This window comes from Acanthochromis polyacanthus, chromosome 2 (assembly GCF_021347895.1).
Source record: "Acanthochromis polyacanthus isolate Apoly-LR-REF ecotype Palm Island chromosome 2, KAUST_Apoly_ChrSc, whole genome shotgun sequence".
Lineage (NCBI taxonomy): Eukaryota > Metazoa > Chordata > Actinopteri > Pomacentridae > Acanthochromis > Acanthochromis polyacanthus.
In genome coordinates, this window is record NC_067114.1 from 8,694,065 (window position 1) to 8,709,824 (window position 15,760).

The 15,760-nt window shown below is 39.0% G+C and overlaps 2 protein-coding genes across 2 annotated transcripts; one reads left to right on the forward strand and one right to left on the reverse strand.

Annotated features, from left to right (window-relative positions):
* The first annotated feature begins 160 nt into the window (after nt 1–160).
* On the forward strand, nt 161–6,738 carry pkd1l3 (polycystic kidney disease 1-like 3). The gene is made up of 8 exons (XM_051945018.1): nt 161–381; nt 475–677; nt 1,929–2,116; nt 2,362–2,494; nt 3,349–3,544; nt 3,659–3,878; nt 4,566–4,650; nt 5,503–6,738. Exons 2-8 carry the CDS (start codon nt 590–592, stop codon nt 5,547–5,549), a joined length of 957 nt encoding a protein of 318 aa, XP_051800978.1. The 5' UTR covers nt 161–381; nt 475–589; the 3' UTR covers nt 5,550–6,738.
* Nucleotides 6,739–9,005: 2,267 nt separating this feature from the next.
* ist1 (IST1 factor associated with ESCRT-III) lies at nt 9,006–14,863 on the reverse strand. The gene is made up of 10 exons (XM_022201222.2): nt 14,706–14,863; nt 14,007–14,107; nt 13,690–13,870; nt 13,512–13,599; nt 13,333–13,416; nt 13,115–13,225; nt 12,829–13,020; nt 12,132–12,233; nt 11,603–11,648; nt 9,006–10,956 (listed from the first exon to the last, which is right to left on the reverse strand). Exons 2-10 carry the CDS (start codon nt 14,095–14,097, stop codon nt 10,790–10,792), a joined length of 1,062 nt encoding a protein of 353 aa, XP_022056914.1. The 5' UTR covers nt 14,098–14,107; nt 14,706–14,863; the 3' UTR covers nt 9,006–10,789.
* Between the last annotated feature and the right edge of the window lie 897 nt (nt 14,864–15,760).

The window sequence follows — 15,760 nt, forward strand, 5'->3', positions numbered from 1 at the left end:
CCAATACTGGCTGTAGCTGCAGGCAACAAATCTCTTTGTACAGATAAATGAAAACATCAAAGTAAAATGCATAACATACATAATATGCATGTAGATGTCTTTACATTTTGCTGTCATTTGGTGCTCTCAGCTTGAGACGCTTCCTTGTGTAGCTCAGAGATTAACATTTGCTTTTCTCACTTGAAATTACCCATATGGTTAATATGAAATATTTATCATTTTCCTAATAAAAAGGTATATAAGCAAGATAACCGTACAAGACCTCCAGACACGACAGGTGTATCAGTTCTTTTGTAACTGCTGGCTGAGTACTGACCGAGGAGAAGGCTTGACCAAGAAAACCTTCAATGCTGCGAAGAACAACGAGATTGCCAGCTTCAGGTCAGAGTTGGGGAACTTTTGCACTGCTGAAATAAACTATCCTAGCTCCTAAGAATGTTGTGTTAACTGATTATCGTCTATTTTCTCTGTTAGGAACATCTTCCAGAGCAGAACCTCAACCGGCTTCAGGGATGAGCACATCTGGGTGTCCATAGTGGATCCTCCTTCACGCAGTCCGTTCACTCGAGCCCAGAGGGTTTCCTGCTGCATGAGCCTCCTCCTGTGCACCATGGCCATCAACATCGCCTTCTGGAACATTCCTGTAGATCCCAACTCACCAGTGCTCTTCTCATTAGGTGACTGTAGAGTTTTTCAGTTATATTAGCTCGATCTTAGGCCTATTACCTTTGGAGTTTCATGGAAAAGGGAAAACGACTCAGTGTGTAAATTTTATCGCTCAAGTGACTGCTGATCATGACACTTTTAGTGACAGATGCTTGTTGATGCTCAGAGGTTTAGTCTCTAGGACATGAGGTCACAACTGTAGTTTAGATATTATCTAAAATATCTAAAATGTAATATATTTTTAGGTTTCAGAGGTTTGGATTAAAGGTGAAAAGTTGAAGCCAGCATATGAGCTGAAGCGGTACATGGAATTTGATTAACATGTTAATTGTTCTGTTATCTTTTGATGCCTCTGCGTTCTCATGTGTAACTGAAATATGTTAAACTATAGAAGCATCAGCGCAGTAATTGCAGCAGGAATTGAACGGAACATGGAATGTAGGGAAGAAAGTACAACAGTGGTTCTACATCCACACTGCCTAAATGTGTGTGTTACAGTCTACATTTTATTGTACTACCTGTTAGCTAAAATAAAACATTAACGAATAGATGGATGGCAAATGCCTGCATACAAATCCAATTCAGCATGTGTTTTTAGGAGGTAAGATTAAATGAAGTAATTGTTTATTTTATTAAAACGCATGAACATGGCATTTAACTCTGATTTTCTGAGGAAGTTGTCACATCATATGAAAGATTTCAACGATCTGCATGGCTGAAGTATTAATTCACACATTTTTGAACCCTTAATGACTCATCTCTGTGCATCTATGAAAAAAATCCATTCACCATGGCTTGACAGAGCTAAGATAGAATTCTCGAATGTACAGATCTATGCAGTTGTCAAAGCAAAAACAGATTTGTACCATGTAGTGCCGATTGCCTAAAAACACAAAATGTAAAATAGGTGATTTCCTATTATAATTATCCCCTCCTCCATGCAATTTTTAATTTATCAATATTACTTTGCAGTAATCTGCTTTCACTTGGACATGACAGAGCCCTTTTTTGTAAATTCTTGTCAAAAAGCCAAATTAATTTGATAATGATCCAAAAGGGGAAAACTTCTGAATTCTTTTTATTACCAAAACATTTAGTATTTTTTTTGTAAGTGTAAACTATATATAAAAAAAAAACAATGTATCTTTATTAGGTGTTATAGTTGGGACTGATGGGACTACCTGATGCTGCAGTGTTTGGATGTTATTGGCTGGACCTGTTTTTCAGTTGAACATTGTGTCTTCCTTTTCATATCGGTCCAGGTTCACTGCACTTCACTTGGCAGGAGTTCATGGTGGGAGTGCAGAGCGGTCTCCTCATGTTCCCAATCAACATTCTCATCATCACCATCTTCCGAAGCATCCGGCCTCGCATCATCTCCAAAACCAAAAAAGACAACTCTGAGGAAAACTTCAGGCCTGCCGCAGTTACTCTACCAAGTGTTCTGAAGGTTTGTTTTGCGTTATGTCATTTCTGTGATTACTTGTTTTGTGCATTTATCTGATGAAGCACACTTGCCTCATCACTGACCTTGTAAGAGCAGAAAAATGTTTTGTGTTCAGTTTATGCTGCCGTCATTTCAAGAAAGCTGTGTGGCTTGACGTCTGTATATTTATTTTATAATATACATTTCTCTATGTAGTTGATAAAATAGCATATATGTTTAATTTGGTATTTGTTGTTCTTCCCTACTAGACTACAGAGGAGTTAGTTTCTTTAGTGAGTGGGAGTTCAAGAAACAAGATATCAGAGATACAGAGACTGGAGTCTGCTGATCACCTCTGTCCTGCCTTGGACAGCCTGCATACATTTCTACAGAATATGCAAGGTAGTTTTTATAATATTTTGTTCATATTTAAATAAAATATAGTAAACATTAAACACCTTCCATTAGCCTGACTTGATAAAGTGGATGGAAAAGACAGTCAAGTGTTTCTTCTGTTAAACATTCAAATTAAGGCAAAAAAAATAAATAAGCATTAAGCTATTAGAGCATAAATATATCCTGATCAATACAAGTTTAAAGGCAAAATTGTATATTTTTTATCAACACATCCCATTCAAAGACCAAACCAAGACAACATGCAGTCCCTCTCAACACTCCCCAACATCTTCAGCCTTTTAGTCATCGCTGTTCACCAATTATTTCCTGAAGACATGAATTTTGAAAAGGGGGTCACAAATACTTTTAATTTTTAAAAAGGTTAATTTCATCCCTAAAACAACAGTGAAATGCAGATTTTCTGAAAACATGCTTAAACATGAGCAAATGGTGCATTTTTAGAAGAAAACTGCAGCTGAAGACGTGGTGGAGTAGTGAATATTCAAAGCAGCGGACTAATTTAAAATAATACCTGAGTGTTCATGCTCAGAATAACGAGGAAGCATGTCAGTCAGAGCAACAGTGTGAGTTACTGATGTTGATGCAGAGAAAACAGAATATCACCAGACTTATCCTTTAAAGTCCATCATTTCACTCAGAGCACACTACTCACACCCATGCATTTTTATTTAACTGACATTTTAGATGCAGAATTTCCCTCTGCACTTTTCTGTTATGTGTAACGAGGACAAACATACACCTTTCCTCTTAAAAACAGAAAGTTCAAGCTGTTGCAGGGAAATGCTGCACAGTAAAATGTACAGTTGTCACACACTGATCTGTATCTACCACTGTTGCAGGGGAGACTGAGAGTGACCTCCACTTGGTTTACTGCAGCAAGTTCCTCCTGGCTGGTCTGAGTCACCTCCTCATGTGTCTGGAGAAACTGGACGCTAAAAACTTCCCGAGTGTACAGGAATACCAGCAAGTCCTCAGCCTCACCAACCTGCTGGTTCGCAAAGCTGAGATGGTTTTCAGCTGCCACCTGGCCTCCTGGTCAGCACTCCAGCCAACCGACCGGGAACAAAAGTATCAGTAAATAGCCAACTGTTACTGATTTGATTTAACTGGAATGTCTTGTCTTCTGTACTCTGCTTGTTGTCGGTGCAGCCCGCCTCCTGTGAAGACGAAGAAGAAGAGGTCGGCGGGCTTCTGGCTGCCTTGGTGGTGTGTTTTCCTGGGCTGGTTCCTGTTGCTGTCCATCAGTGCCATATCCACTTACTTCACCCTGTTGTACGGCTTTCAGTACGGCAAAGAAAAGTCCATCAAGTGGGTCATGTCTCTGGGCCTCTCGCTCTTCCAGAGCATCTTCATACTGCAGCCTCTGAAGGTGGGTAGAGACACAAACACTTTAAAGTAGGGATGGCGGATATTAGCTTCTTTGCCAATAACCGATATACCGATAAAATCCAACTCTCAATTTCTGATTCCGATATCAACCGATGCCGATATATGTGGGCTATTTATCTAATTTTAAGTAACATCACATATCTTCTGTCGTGGAATCAACACATCATGTCTAATTTTATTGTGATGCCCCATTGGATGCATTCTCAAATGCAACAAGGCCTTCCAAATATAAACATTGTCTGTGCAAAATAAGAAAACTACTTCAACTTAAGTTATGGGGGAAAAAAATGCCATATTTATTTATTTTTAATTGTCTCAAACAATAATTCACACTCTCCCTCCATCTATAAGTCTATAGTTTGATGATGTTATCATTTGCGCACCGGTAAATGCCGGCGAAATCCAGGCATTATTTTATCGATTTTCATGAGAGGCAAAAAACAAACAAAAAACGATCACGATATTGACCGACACTTTTATGCCAACATCCCAACTTTAAATGCATCAAACGAATCCTATTCAAAAGTAAAGGTAGTTTATCTAAAACCTGCATTGTTTTACACTAATTATTGGGCAATGTGTGTGTAAAGGCATGTTGCTTTTGCTAGATTATTGCAATTTGTTTAAAGGGTCCTCACTAGATCTGTCTGTGGCTTGTTGTTCACAGGTGATAGGCGTTGCTGTGATCTTTGCCCTGCTGCTGAAGCCTGTCGCTGTAGAGGAGAGTGAGGAAGTTGAGCAAGTGATGTTAGGTAAGAAAGACATTATTCAGCCCCCGTGCAACCAGAATGGTGGCAGGTTCCTCTGTGAAGGCTGGAAGACAGCTGGAATTGTATTTGTAAATAATCTGTGTTTGTCTGCTATCTGTAAAGTTATGTAATGCAGCGTAACAAGCATATTAGCTTTGCATAGATAAAAAAATCCAAGCACAAAGCAATCAATCTTAGAATCGTATTCATGTATCTGGTAGCAAAAGACACAATTCCAAAAAAAGAGTATTGCTCTGCAATTGCTGGTTGTCTAAAATAAGTAAATGCTGTCATGTTAACTCCATCAAACCAAAAGATGCATCTTGTTTCCTTTGACCTCAAGTGCTTAAAAATTTGGCTTTGGAGGTCTAAAGACATTTTGAGAGTCTGAAGTAACACTTTTACTGCAACTTTAGTGGTTTTAATGCACTTTAAAATATCTGTTCTCCAGCTTTTCACTTCAGCGAAAAAGCTTTCATAAAATATGGAATACCTTCTACAACTAAAACTGAAAAAAAAAGCAAAAATATGTATGTATACAACAGCAGAAAAGCCTGTGAAGCAACAAAAGATAGCCTCCAAATTTCATTTAACACACACATTGTTTAGTCCAAACTACTTCTTTATATTTCACAAAGCCTTTTGTTGTATTTCAGGTTGACTGCAGAGAGCTCTTATGTAATCACAAGTATCACCCTGCAAAGATATCTGCTCACAACTGTAAACTAGCAGCCCTTTTAGTTTTCTACTCCTCCCAGTAACTCCTTTCTCTTAAATGTATCAATGTACTGTTTCTTTAGCTGAACAGGAGTAAAGTACATTTAGTCTCACTGCAGCATCTTCTCTATTTAACAGATCAACAGGAGAAGTGTAGACGGTACTCTGGCAGGGACACGCTGTGAGGACGCTGCATTTAGCCTGGACGCTGCCTTCTCTGACGGGTGCAGCTGCAATCCACGCCACCCTCGCTTCCTAAACACCCTTTTGCACTTATTGGAAGTTTTACTTTCTGAATTATATAACGCAATCTGTTGTTTCGCATGTGTACAGAGTTTCCGGTGCCTGAGAAAGTTTTCTAGAGTGGTGAGTCAAAGTAAATGGGGGATTAAATAGCTGCTCTTGCATGCCAAAGTCTTGAGGATGATTTGTGTGTAAATAAAGAAGAACTTTGGGGGCTTATTTTAAACATATTTCTGCATTGTTTATTCAATGTCAGGGCACAAAATGAGTAGAAAGAGTCACTGAGGCTTTTAAATGTCAAAAACTGTGTGATTTATCAGTTATTTTAGTCGGAAAAACTGCCCGTAATCAAATGAAGTAAGCATAGTCATCAAGTAATAGAGCAGAAGCTTATATCGAAATACCTGACACATATAGAATAGCAGCATTATCTGCAAAGAAATGCATATTTACTCATCATTTAACAGTTTTATTGTTGCATTATGATTATTAAGACATTTTAAAGGCTCTTCCACTGCATGAAATGTTGGGAAACATTGAATTCTTCTTGTTTTAGCGTGAAAATGATAAATCATTAATATTTAATTTTTTTTGTTGGCACTGAATTATTTGCAGCTAACATATTTTCAAAATATTGATTTGATCCACATTCAAAGACTCCTAAAAGCTGCAGCCAGCTGCTGTCAGCGTGCCTTTACAGCACAGCGAATGACAGCCAGCCATTGATTATGAATGAGCATAGACTTATGAAGAAGAGTGGGAAGGTGCTTTTATGTAATTTCATATATGAGAGCTAATGGTTAATTGATTACGTTTTTCATTTCACTTGTGTCACTATAATACATGCTGGAAGTGCATGTCATCCCTTTTCATCTTTCATGCCTGCTTCTATGAGATTGGGTCTGTGCGCCCTCTGAATGATTTATGTAACAGAGCTGACTACATTCAAGTTTGTGCTTCTGAGCAGGGATTACAAGCAGATCTGTAGACACTTTAATGTCCTGTCTTAGAGCTGCTGCGCTGTTATGTAATCATAAACGACCGACTTATTTATTTCTTTTGGTTTCCTTTGTAGATTCTATATGTAACATATGTGCGAATTTGAAAATCAATAAAATCTATTGCATTGAATCCCTCCATGACTTTTCACTAAAAAGCTGCAGACATACAGATCTAAATGTATACTAAATTAAAGTATATTGGCAATTATCACATTTTCAATTGGTCAGTAGACTGCTTATGTATAAATCTGAAGTTTAACAAAAACTCATCATACATCAGAAGTCATTTTGACCAGCATGGTAACAACAAAGTGAAATTTCAGTCATATTTTACTGCACCTAAATATCAAAGTTTTCTTTGCATACATACTGTTTAGCAAACTTTTAAATTGAAAGGTAGATGACACTCTAAAACATGCAACAAGATGCAGATGGTTGCGAACAGGTTGCTGAACTAGAAACTCCAGTTTTAATCATAAAAAGATTTCAACTCCGATTACTTAAAGCTGAAGTGTGTAACTTTTACTTATGTCCATCGCAATAAAGTCTCTCCTGAATGAATTCACACTCTGCTGATTAAGCCTCAGTGAAGTGTAAACTTCTTTATATTTTACAGCACAATGGAGTTTTAAGTCTAATGTCTGTGGTGACATCTCTGTTTTACATAAGTCAGTGATCACTGGTTTGAAAGAGCTAAAGATGGGAACAGCACAGACAGAAACCTAGAAAGAATCTAAGAAAACTTTCTGATGCGAAGTACATCCCTTTCCTCTATGATGAATTACAAGGAGGATTTATTTGGATATGAAAAACATAAACCAAAAGCATATTTTTTCAAAAACATTTTGCTCAAGAATCTTTTTGTCATTGTATCTCCACACAGCAAAATTACGATTGGTGAGTCCCAGCTCTAGATAAAAAATAGAAAATGGCACACTACATATAAATAAAATAATTCTAAGTGCTTATCAGTCTAATAATTCTCCACTAATCATTCATTTTAAGTTTGTGTTTTTTCGTCACAACCATTTGGACAGCCTGAGCCTGCCCTAAAGTACCTTTCTACTAAAATGGCTGATAATCTGGTTTTCAAATCAGGTTGCTGTTTAATTATTTGTACCTCGCCTCTTGCCCTGCGTCAGCTGGGACAGGCCGCCATGACCCTCCATAGGATAAAGCAGATATAGCTAATGGATGGAAGGACGTTGAATTATTTACAATCACCACTAAAAAAGCAGTTCCTGTCTAACCAGGTGACGTCAGCCTCACCTGGATCGACCAGACAGCCTCTCAACATGGTATCATAAGCCAACAACAAAGACATGCTTTGATGCGTCATTTCAGTGGAATAATATTTGAAACGACTGAGGGAACCTTAGTTACTCCAGTTTGGGCTTTTTCTGCATTTCTCAATGTCAGTGTAGAAAGACTTATTTTCTGCTTGGCCTTACTATAGCGATCTTTGTTAGCATTTAGGTCTTATTCTTGCATAGGCTGAATGATTGTAAATCACTTTAGAAGAAAGTGTCTGGTTTAAAGAATGACTGGCCTATGAGGCTAATTCAAAAGGTTCTCAGGTTTACCAGAAAACATCACAGGACAAAGATTTTGTGTATTTTTAAAAAAATATAACGGTCTCAAAACTTCGCTATCCCTTCACAGAAGATCACATTTTGAGACGCCAGCTTGAGGCCATCCTATTCTTTTTATGTTTGATTTAAATATTTCAGGTTCTGTGGACAGTGATATGAAGCTTTATGGTATACGGATGCCCCAAAATGGGAATTATCCCAGTATGTTCAGGTAAGGCCAAGAACTTTGTAAGTATTCTCATGTGTTGTCAATAAATGTTTAGCTCGGTTATAGAAAACACACCAATAAACAGACTTGAGCATTGAAAACAAAATTCTGGAGTGACAAAGACTCTCTACAAAATGTACCTCCACAACTTCAAAAGCTCTCAATTTCCTTCCCATTATGCTTGTGGATAAAAAAAGATTCTCATTTTCAAATGCCAATAACACGCTGACGGATAAAAATTCAACAGAGGTAGGTGAACAAGTTAATGACCTGGAGGCTTTAGACACTCTTCAACCTCCCCTGACTGTGAATAAACGACTATTCACCCTGCGTTGATCTACACAGATGCAGATGAGGACAGGCCAAATGTAACTTGAAGTAAAAAGATTTTCTAACCTTCAACATCACACTATTTTTAAAAACCCATTCATAAACAGAAGATCTGAACTAGGTCACTGTGAGTGAAGTGTTTCTTTCAGTGCTTTCCCTTTACATTGATGACACCTGCTGGTCCTCATTACACATGACAGCATTAGAAAGTGGAGAAAAAAAAGGCCTACAAAAATAGATGGAAACTGTTTAGAGACCTCAAGGCTGTTCCAGTTCCAAATACTGTTTTATTAAATTGTTATTTCAGTATACATTGGGAAAGAAAACTTCTTATTTTTTTGCAAAAAGACACCATATCGTGTCTTCAGTTTAGCATGAAAGAACAGTCCAACATAGAAAAGACAGAGCAGGTCACAGTTCAGTAGTGTTATTACCTCTCTACTTTCTCCAACACATGTACAACCTATAGGTAAACTGTGTCTTCCACTCAGCTAGAAAGCTTTTCAACATAACTCCAGAGATCGCCAGAGATTCTATTCAAGGTATCCATCCATTTGCCATGCAAGTAGAGCTGGGTGTGGTTAGGTTACACAACAAAACCCTCTCACTCCTTTTTCCCCACAGAAACTTCTACCTCAATTACCAGTACAGATGGGGGTTTTTTCCATCCAATTTTAACTTTTTTTCTTAGATAATCTGTCATGGGTAAAGTATTTAGGTATAAAGTGTAATCTGAGACAACACACGTCTCCAGTCTTGATGGATAACAAATGCTTCCTCCTGGTACAGACTGGCAAGGCCTCTGACGAGAGATGAGAGCTAAGGCAAATGCAGTGATGCACATACAGTATAAGACCCATGCATACAATCACAGGAGACAACACAAAACTATTATTATCTGGGGTCAAAATTTACATATATTCAAATCAGGTTGTCTTGTGACTGCTTTTGTCTCAGGATTTTGTTTTCCAATTTAAGTACTTCAGTCATAAAAAAGTGCAGGTATTTGGTAAAACGGACATTTAAAAGGGAGAAAAAAAACTTTATTTGGAGATAGTGTGTATAAAACAGATTTGTCAAATATCGAACAACTCCCTGCTACCAAAGTCCTATTGCTGTACAGTTAAATCATTCATGTAAATAAGTATCTATATTACTGTAAGTGCATTATATTACAGATATCCATACACTTTTTTTGTCACTTTACATCTGTGTCCCACCACCCCTGCAACAGATGAACAGAACAGGTTTGTGTCACCATCAGCTTTTCCCGCAGGACTCACAAATACACTCTCCTTCTGATATAAATGCTCCTTGAACATCCGTAAGTGATGAGTGTTTAAAAATGTCCATTCCACAGTGACTAAACTGTATAACTGCACAATGGGAGTATGGCTTCTACATGTCCCAAATCCTTCATGAAAATCATTGCCGGGTGGTAAAACTTCGCCTCTGAAATGATGTGGTGACTTCACTGAGCGTGAATGCCCATTCCCCACTGAAGTGGGACGACCTGTCAGGCTGGTTTAACTGGTCTGAGACAGGACTGAGTGACACAGTGGTAAAGATCACAGCGACATTAGCATGTGCAAAGTAGAATCAAGGCATGTACTGTAAATATTAGTCAGACCCAAAACCCCTGGAAAAGCAACGATTACAATCTGAATTTGATTATACTTTATCACACAGACAAATGGAAAAAGATTAAAGTCGGTGCAACCTTAAATGAGACGGAGTGAACAGAGGTCGACACCTACATGATTGCATGTAAGAATTTAGAGAATATCCCATGAAGAAAGAAATGAAAACACGTGGGGCTCACTGGCCAACAGAACTGACGTTAGTGAGCATCCAAACCAGTAAGCTGGTCGCATGTATAAATGAGGTAAGGATATATGTATGTTCAATATCTATGTCAAATTACTTCACCGTGTAAGGAGGAGGAGATCTACCAAAACCTGATTCAGAGCCTCCGACGTTTCCCATTTCCTGTTCTGAGCTGCGTAGGTGACGACACAGGTCTGTGTGTGTATAGAATAGACATATAGCAATTAGGTCTTCTTCTTCAGCTCCTCAAACCTCCGCGTTAAATCATCAAAGTCGATGTCATCTGAGGAGGTGGGGTTTCCGCCAAAGGACGATGTTGGGAGTGTGTCGGGGACAGAGGGGAGTTCTGGAAGAGTGTTGTTGTCAAATGGACCAGACTTAGAGGCAGGACCTGGAGAATAAAATATAATAATTTATGCAACAACATATCTGGCAGTCTATACAACAGCTAAACGAATAACCGTGTTGAGCTTATATGGACGACACGTTTTCAATATTATTTCAAGGATAAATCTAGTAACATCTTTTGCTTTTCTTCCTGTCAAAACACACTATAGAGAACCTAAAACCAACAATGACTAGATCCCAAGCAATTCCTCCAGTGGTCTCACACCTGAGAGTCATAGAATTGCTTTAGGTAAGGTGGTTTAATCATGACGACGAGAAGTACCGAATTAATACCACATACACTGTCCAGCTGCACTCAACACTCACCAAAGCAACAAGTCAGCTTCATGATAGAGTTAAAATAGAGTAACCAACAAATATGCTGTTTGCTTTCATCAAGTAGCATCTGCTAAAAACCACAGTGCCCACACGCTTTAATAAAACTTCCTATTAGTGACACGATAATAAAGAACTTGGATGGACTAATTGGGCTTGCCCGAGACAAAGCAATAGAGAAAACCTTTGCCAGGATGATTAACATATTGTTGGCTTCAGTCTTGTATTTGAATTGGTTGGTGATTAAAAAAAATATATATAAAAGATCATCTGTCCTATCCTTTAACACTTGGTGACTGGTGGAAAGAACTCACCTATGGCCTGGGAAGGAACAGAGGGTTTGTCAGTTAGGTCATCAATCTGAAACACAGTAAATGTGTTAGTCATCATGTCACCCTAATACTGAAACCTAATTATATTTGTTAGTACTGAGAAAGAATTAACAATTGCATTCAAGGATGCAGAAGTAAAACCCAATTGTGAAAAAAGAAAAGGCAGGGAATTTTTGAGAAACCATTACCTTTAGTGTGTGACACAAAAATTGATGTTAGGAATGAACTAGCCTAAACTGTCTTAGCAATGGATCTGACCTTTTCATGTCTTCATTTCAGCCCTGCTCAGAGGGTTAGTAGGTTAAAATATTGACACTTCATGCTCCCTACATCCATGCGGATGAAGCAGAATTTGGGCCTACTCTTAGAAATAGTGTAAAAGTGCGGAGGACAGGCAAAACTGGAAGCAAGCTGAATAAACTGCTCTTCCCTCAGTGGTTCCCTGCCCTGTCCGTCTGTCCATCTGTGGGAACAGGAAGGGGGCATGGATGGGAGGGGTTCAGTCACTTACGGACTCATACGTGGGGGGAGAAGTGGGCAGCTGAGGGGGCTGCCCTCCTCCCATGTGGTGCTGGAAGTTGTTGTAGGTTCCAACAGGAACATTAAACGGTTCCTGGAGGAAAACAAAAAGTGTGAAGGGGGTGGCTCACTGCAAATATAAAATGTTCATCTTTCATCCCATACAAAAGACAGAATCACAAAACACAGGTATTTTCAGACCATATATCATGTTTAACTGCACTAATCACTGCATTTTTCTCTTAATAGCATTGCCACACTGTCATACCATCACAATTGCCATTTTCAGCAACAAACACGAAAGATTTTAAGTAGCTAAAAACAGAAATTACTGAGGTTAATCCACAAACTTCTCTGTAGGCAAACAAAAGCCCACAGTGACATCTGACTGTTCTGATTGCCATATAGATTGTTCATGACAGAAACATACTGTTTTTAGATGGTTTCAGAACTAAAAAAACAAAATTCCATGTACCTCTGTACTAGTGCACTGCTCGGGCAAACCTTAACAGCAGATATAAAAAATTAAGTGAGAACGGTTTGTTTCAATTTAATGGCCAAAAACCTGATGACAACTTGTTTAAAGAGATATTATTGTAATATAAACATGTTTTAAGTCACTAAACTACTGAGCATTTTAAACTGTCCTGCGGATTTAGTAATAATCAGACGTCAATATGACGACTTACAGCTCCTTTGGGAGGTGGATAGTTGAAGGCTGTTGGCATAGGCATGGGCATAGGCATGGGCATTCCCATGGGCATAGGCATAGCAGCAGCAGGAGGAGCAGTGAAACCTCCACCACCTCCTCCGCTGCCTCCAGACTTCCTGTCAGTGTCCACATCAATCAGATCTGCCTCTTCTCCTTGACATACCTCAGGCTGCCCGGAGACGAGGGTGAATGATGAGTGTGTTAACGCACAGAAAGCACAACTTCATCCTTCATAGTGAGCGATGACATTCTTTAACTCTTACCCGGACCATGGCGTCAGGTTCATACGGTACATTATAGTTCTTAGCGATCTCTATCAGGTAGCGCTCTACCAAGATCTTGGGAGGTGCCTCCACACTCAATTTGTGCATCAGCTGTAAACATATCAGATATTTGATCAGATGCTGCAACAGGTTACCCAGTGAAAGGTTCATGCATTCTTAAACAGCCTTGCCGTCAGTCACTGGAAAAAACTTCTTACCCTATCGTTGACTGTGCCAATCTGGTTTGTCCTGCACAGCTTGCCGTACTCCTTGCTATATTTTGCACATAGCTGTTCAGACACCTGAAAGAAGATTTTAGAGTCAAGACTAGCAGAAACGGATAGAACTAGTTCAATAATGTCGGCAATGCGACCACGACTATGTTAGACAGACTTACAATTTTTAGTTCAGAAACCTCTGATTGGAGACGAGGTGCTGCCCAGATGAGGGTGGACACTGCCTCCTGTAGGCCAGGATCCAGTTCTCTAATAGGTGAAACAGAGACAGTGTGAACACAAAGAATGAATTACATACATTACTTGTATGCTGTGAATGTTCAGTACTTCAATACTCACTTCATTGACTGAATAAGGCCAAAGCGAGCCAGCAGCAGGTCACAGTAAAGCTCCAGGATTTCCATGGCTTCTACCAGATAGTCCTCTCTGATAATGTGCTCCACACGAATTCGTGCCCGCTCATCTTTTCCTGATGACAGATAATCAGCAATCTCCTTCCTTGCCTTTTGAGCAAGCTCAGCTTCATTTTAAAATTCGGGAACAGGAGCAGAGGAAAAATAAAAGCATAATTAGTGGGAGGGACAGAAAAATAAAACCGCTTTACAAACAAGACTCTGTGAGAGTAGGACACCGTGTTTCATTCAACCAGTACTCACTTTTCTTTTTCTCAAGCAGCTTGAGTCGGTTGATGACAAGTCGAAGGTTGACCCTTAGCCTCTCTGGTTTGAACCCTCCACCAAGCATCATTGTGGGCTGTCTGTGGAAAAACAGAGCTTGAAATGAGCAGAATCCAGACCCAAACATACAACCGAACTCAACCTATAGAGTCCATCCAGCCCTCACCCCCACCTCTGAACCAGTGACTCATTTAATCATGTGAGCATGGCCAACCCATCCCAACACAGTGACTCCGCAGATTTACCCCCAAACAAATACAACACACATGAAAACATAGCGACAACAAAACATTAAATTAGCTTGCTAACGAAAACTACGTAGCAACGACTAACATCTGAGAACAAGTAGCTTTAGCATGTCGCGACGGATAGCTAACAAGACGCAGACACGGCGCTTTGAACGTTACCGACTTATCTTTTAAACTTGTTGTTTTTCATCCATGTAATTCGCTACAGCGTCGTACTTAAACACGTTTAGAACAACAAACCCGTGTCTGTGTTACCAAACCTGACTGATAGCTAGTCTTTGTTAGCAGTCTCCTGTCACCGTTTGCGCTAGCTACCTTGCTGTGGCTCAACGCTGGCAAAACATAAACAAACTTATAAATACACTGGAATACTCCGGATAGTTTAGTTATTTGGACGCAGTAGATGGCGAAGAAAGCGAAAGAGACTCACCTGTACGTGTGAGTCGAGCGTACACACCAACTTATTTGGGTTTCTGTCTGTGTTTCGTCGCCTGGTTCACTTCCGTAATGATCTTCCGTGACGTCGTTGGGAAATTACCTCCAGGGGGCGGGGTCCTTGAGTCACTAGGGTTTGGTTTCAATCACAGGTGGAGGTATTTTTAAGCATAACTATTCATAACTAGTATTTAATTAGTAACTAGTATTGTATTGCGTACTTTTACTGTATGATATCCAAGATAAACATTCTGTACTGTCTATTGCACATTGGAAAATCTGTTTCCATGATCTCATTATCTGGCCTTGAAAACATTTTACAAGCAAGTGAAATTTTTAGAGATTAAAATAATTTACAGTATATAGACCAGACAGCAGTGGTGATAACTTAGTAAATTTCTGTTCCTAAATGCACAATTGGGTTAACTTGTCTCCATTCGTGTATTTTAAGGGAAATAATCAAATCAAATTTTTCATATTGCCCGTTTCTAAAACTGAGTGGTGTACAAAAATATATGCAAAAAAAAATAAAAAATTTGTAAAATCACCTGGCAAAGAAAAATTGAATAATGTACCACTTACTCTTACCATTTTACAATGGATGAGACAGAGATGACATTAAATGTTGTCACAAATCACAAATGTAATCTATTTTTATGTTTGACTTTTGGGGTGTGAGCATTTTGCCACCCTTAATGTTCTGTTTTGCAGAATTTCCTTTAGAAATGGGCTTCAGTCAAGCAGCTTAATTCATACACTTGCGTTTCATCTTCAAATTCTAAAGATAGTTTGTTTTGTTCTCCACCAGAAGATGGCACCCCCACATCAGCACCCACGTTTTATATGCCAAACACTGAGACGTAATAAAAACCATATAAATCCAAGTGACAAACTGATGGAAAATCCTTAACTTTTGACCCCGACAGTAACAGGACACAGTGGTTTTGGTTATGCTGTGGGGGATCTTTGCTGACATGAAGTGTCCTAAAGCTTAATAAAACATATTGTTGGTTTTCCTTTAATATGTTACATATCTGTGGTTTGTGCTGA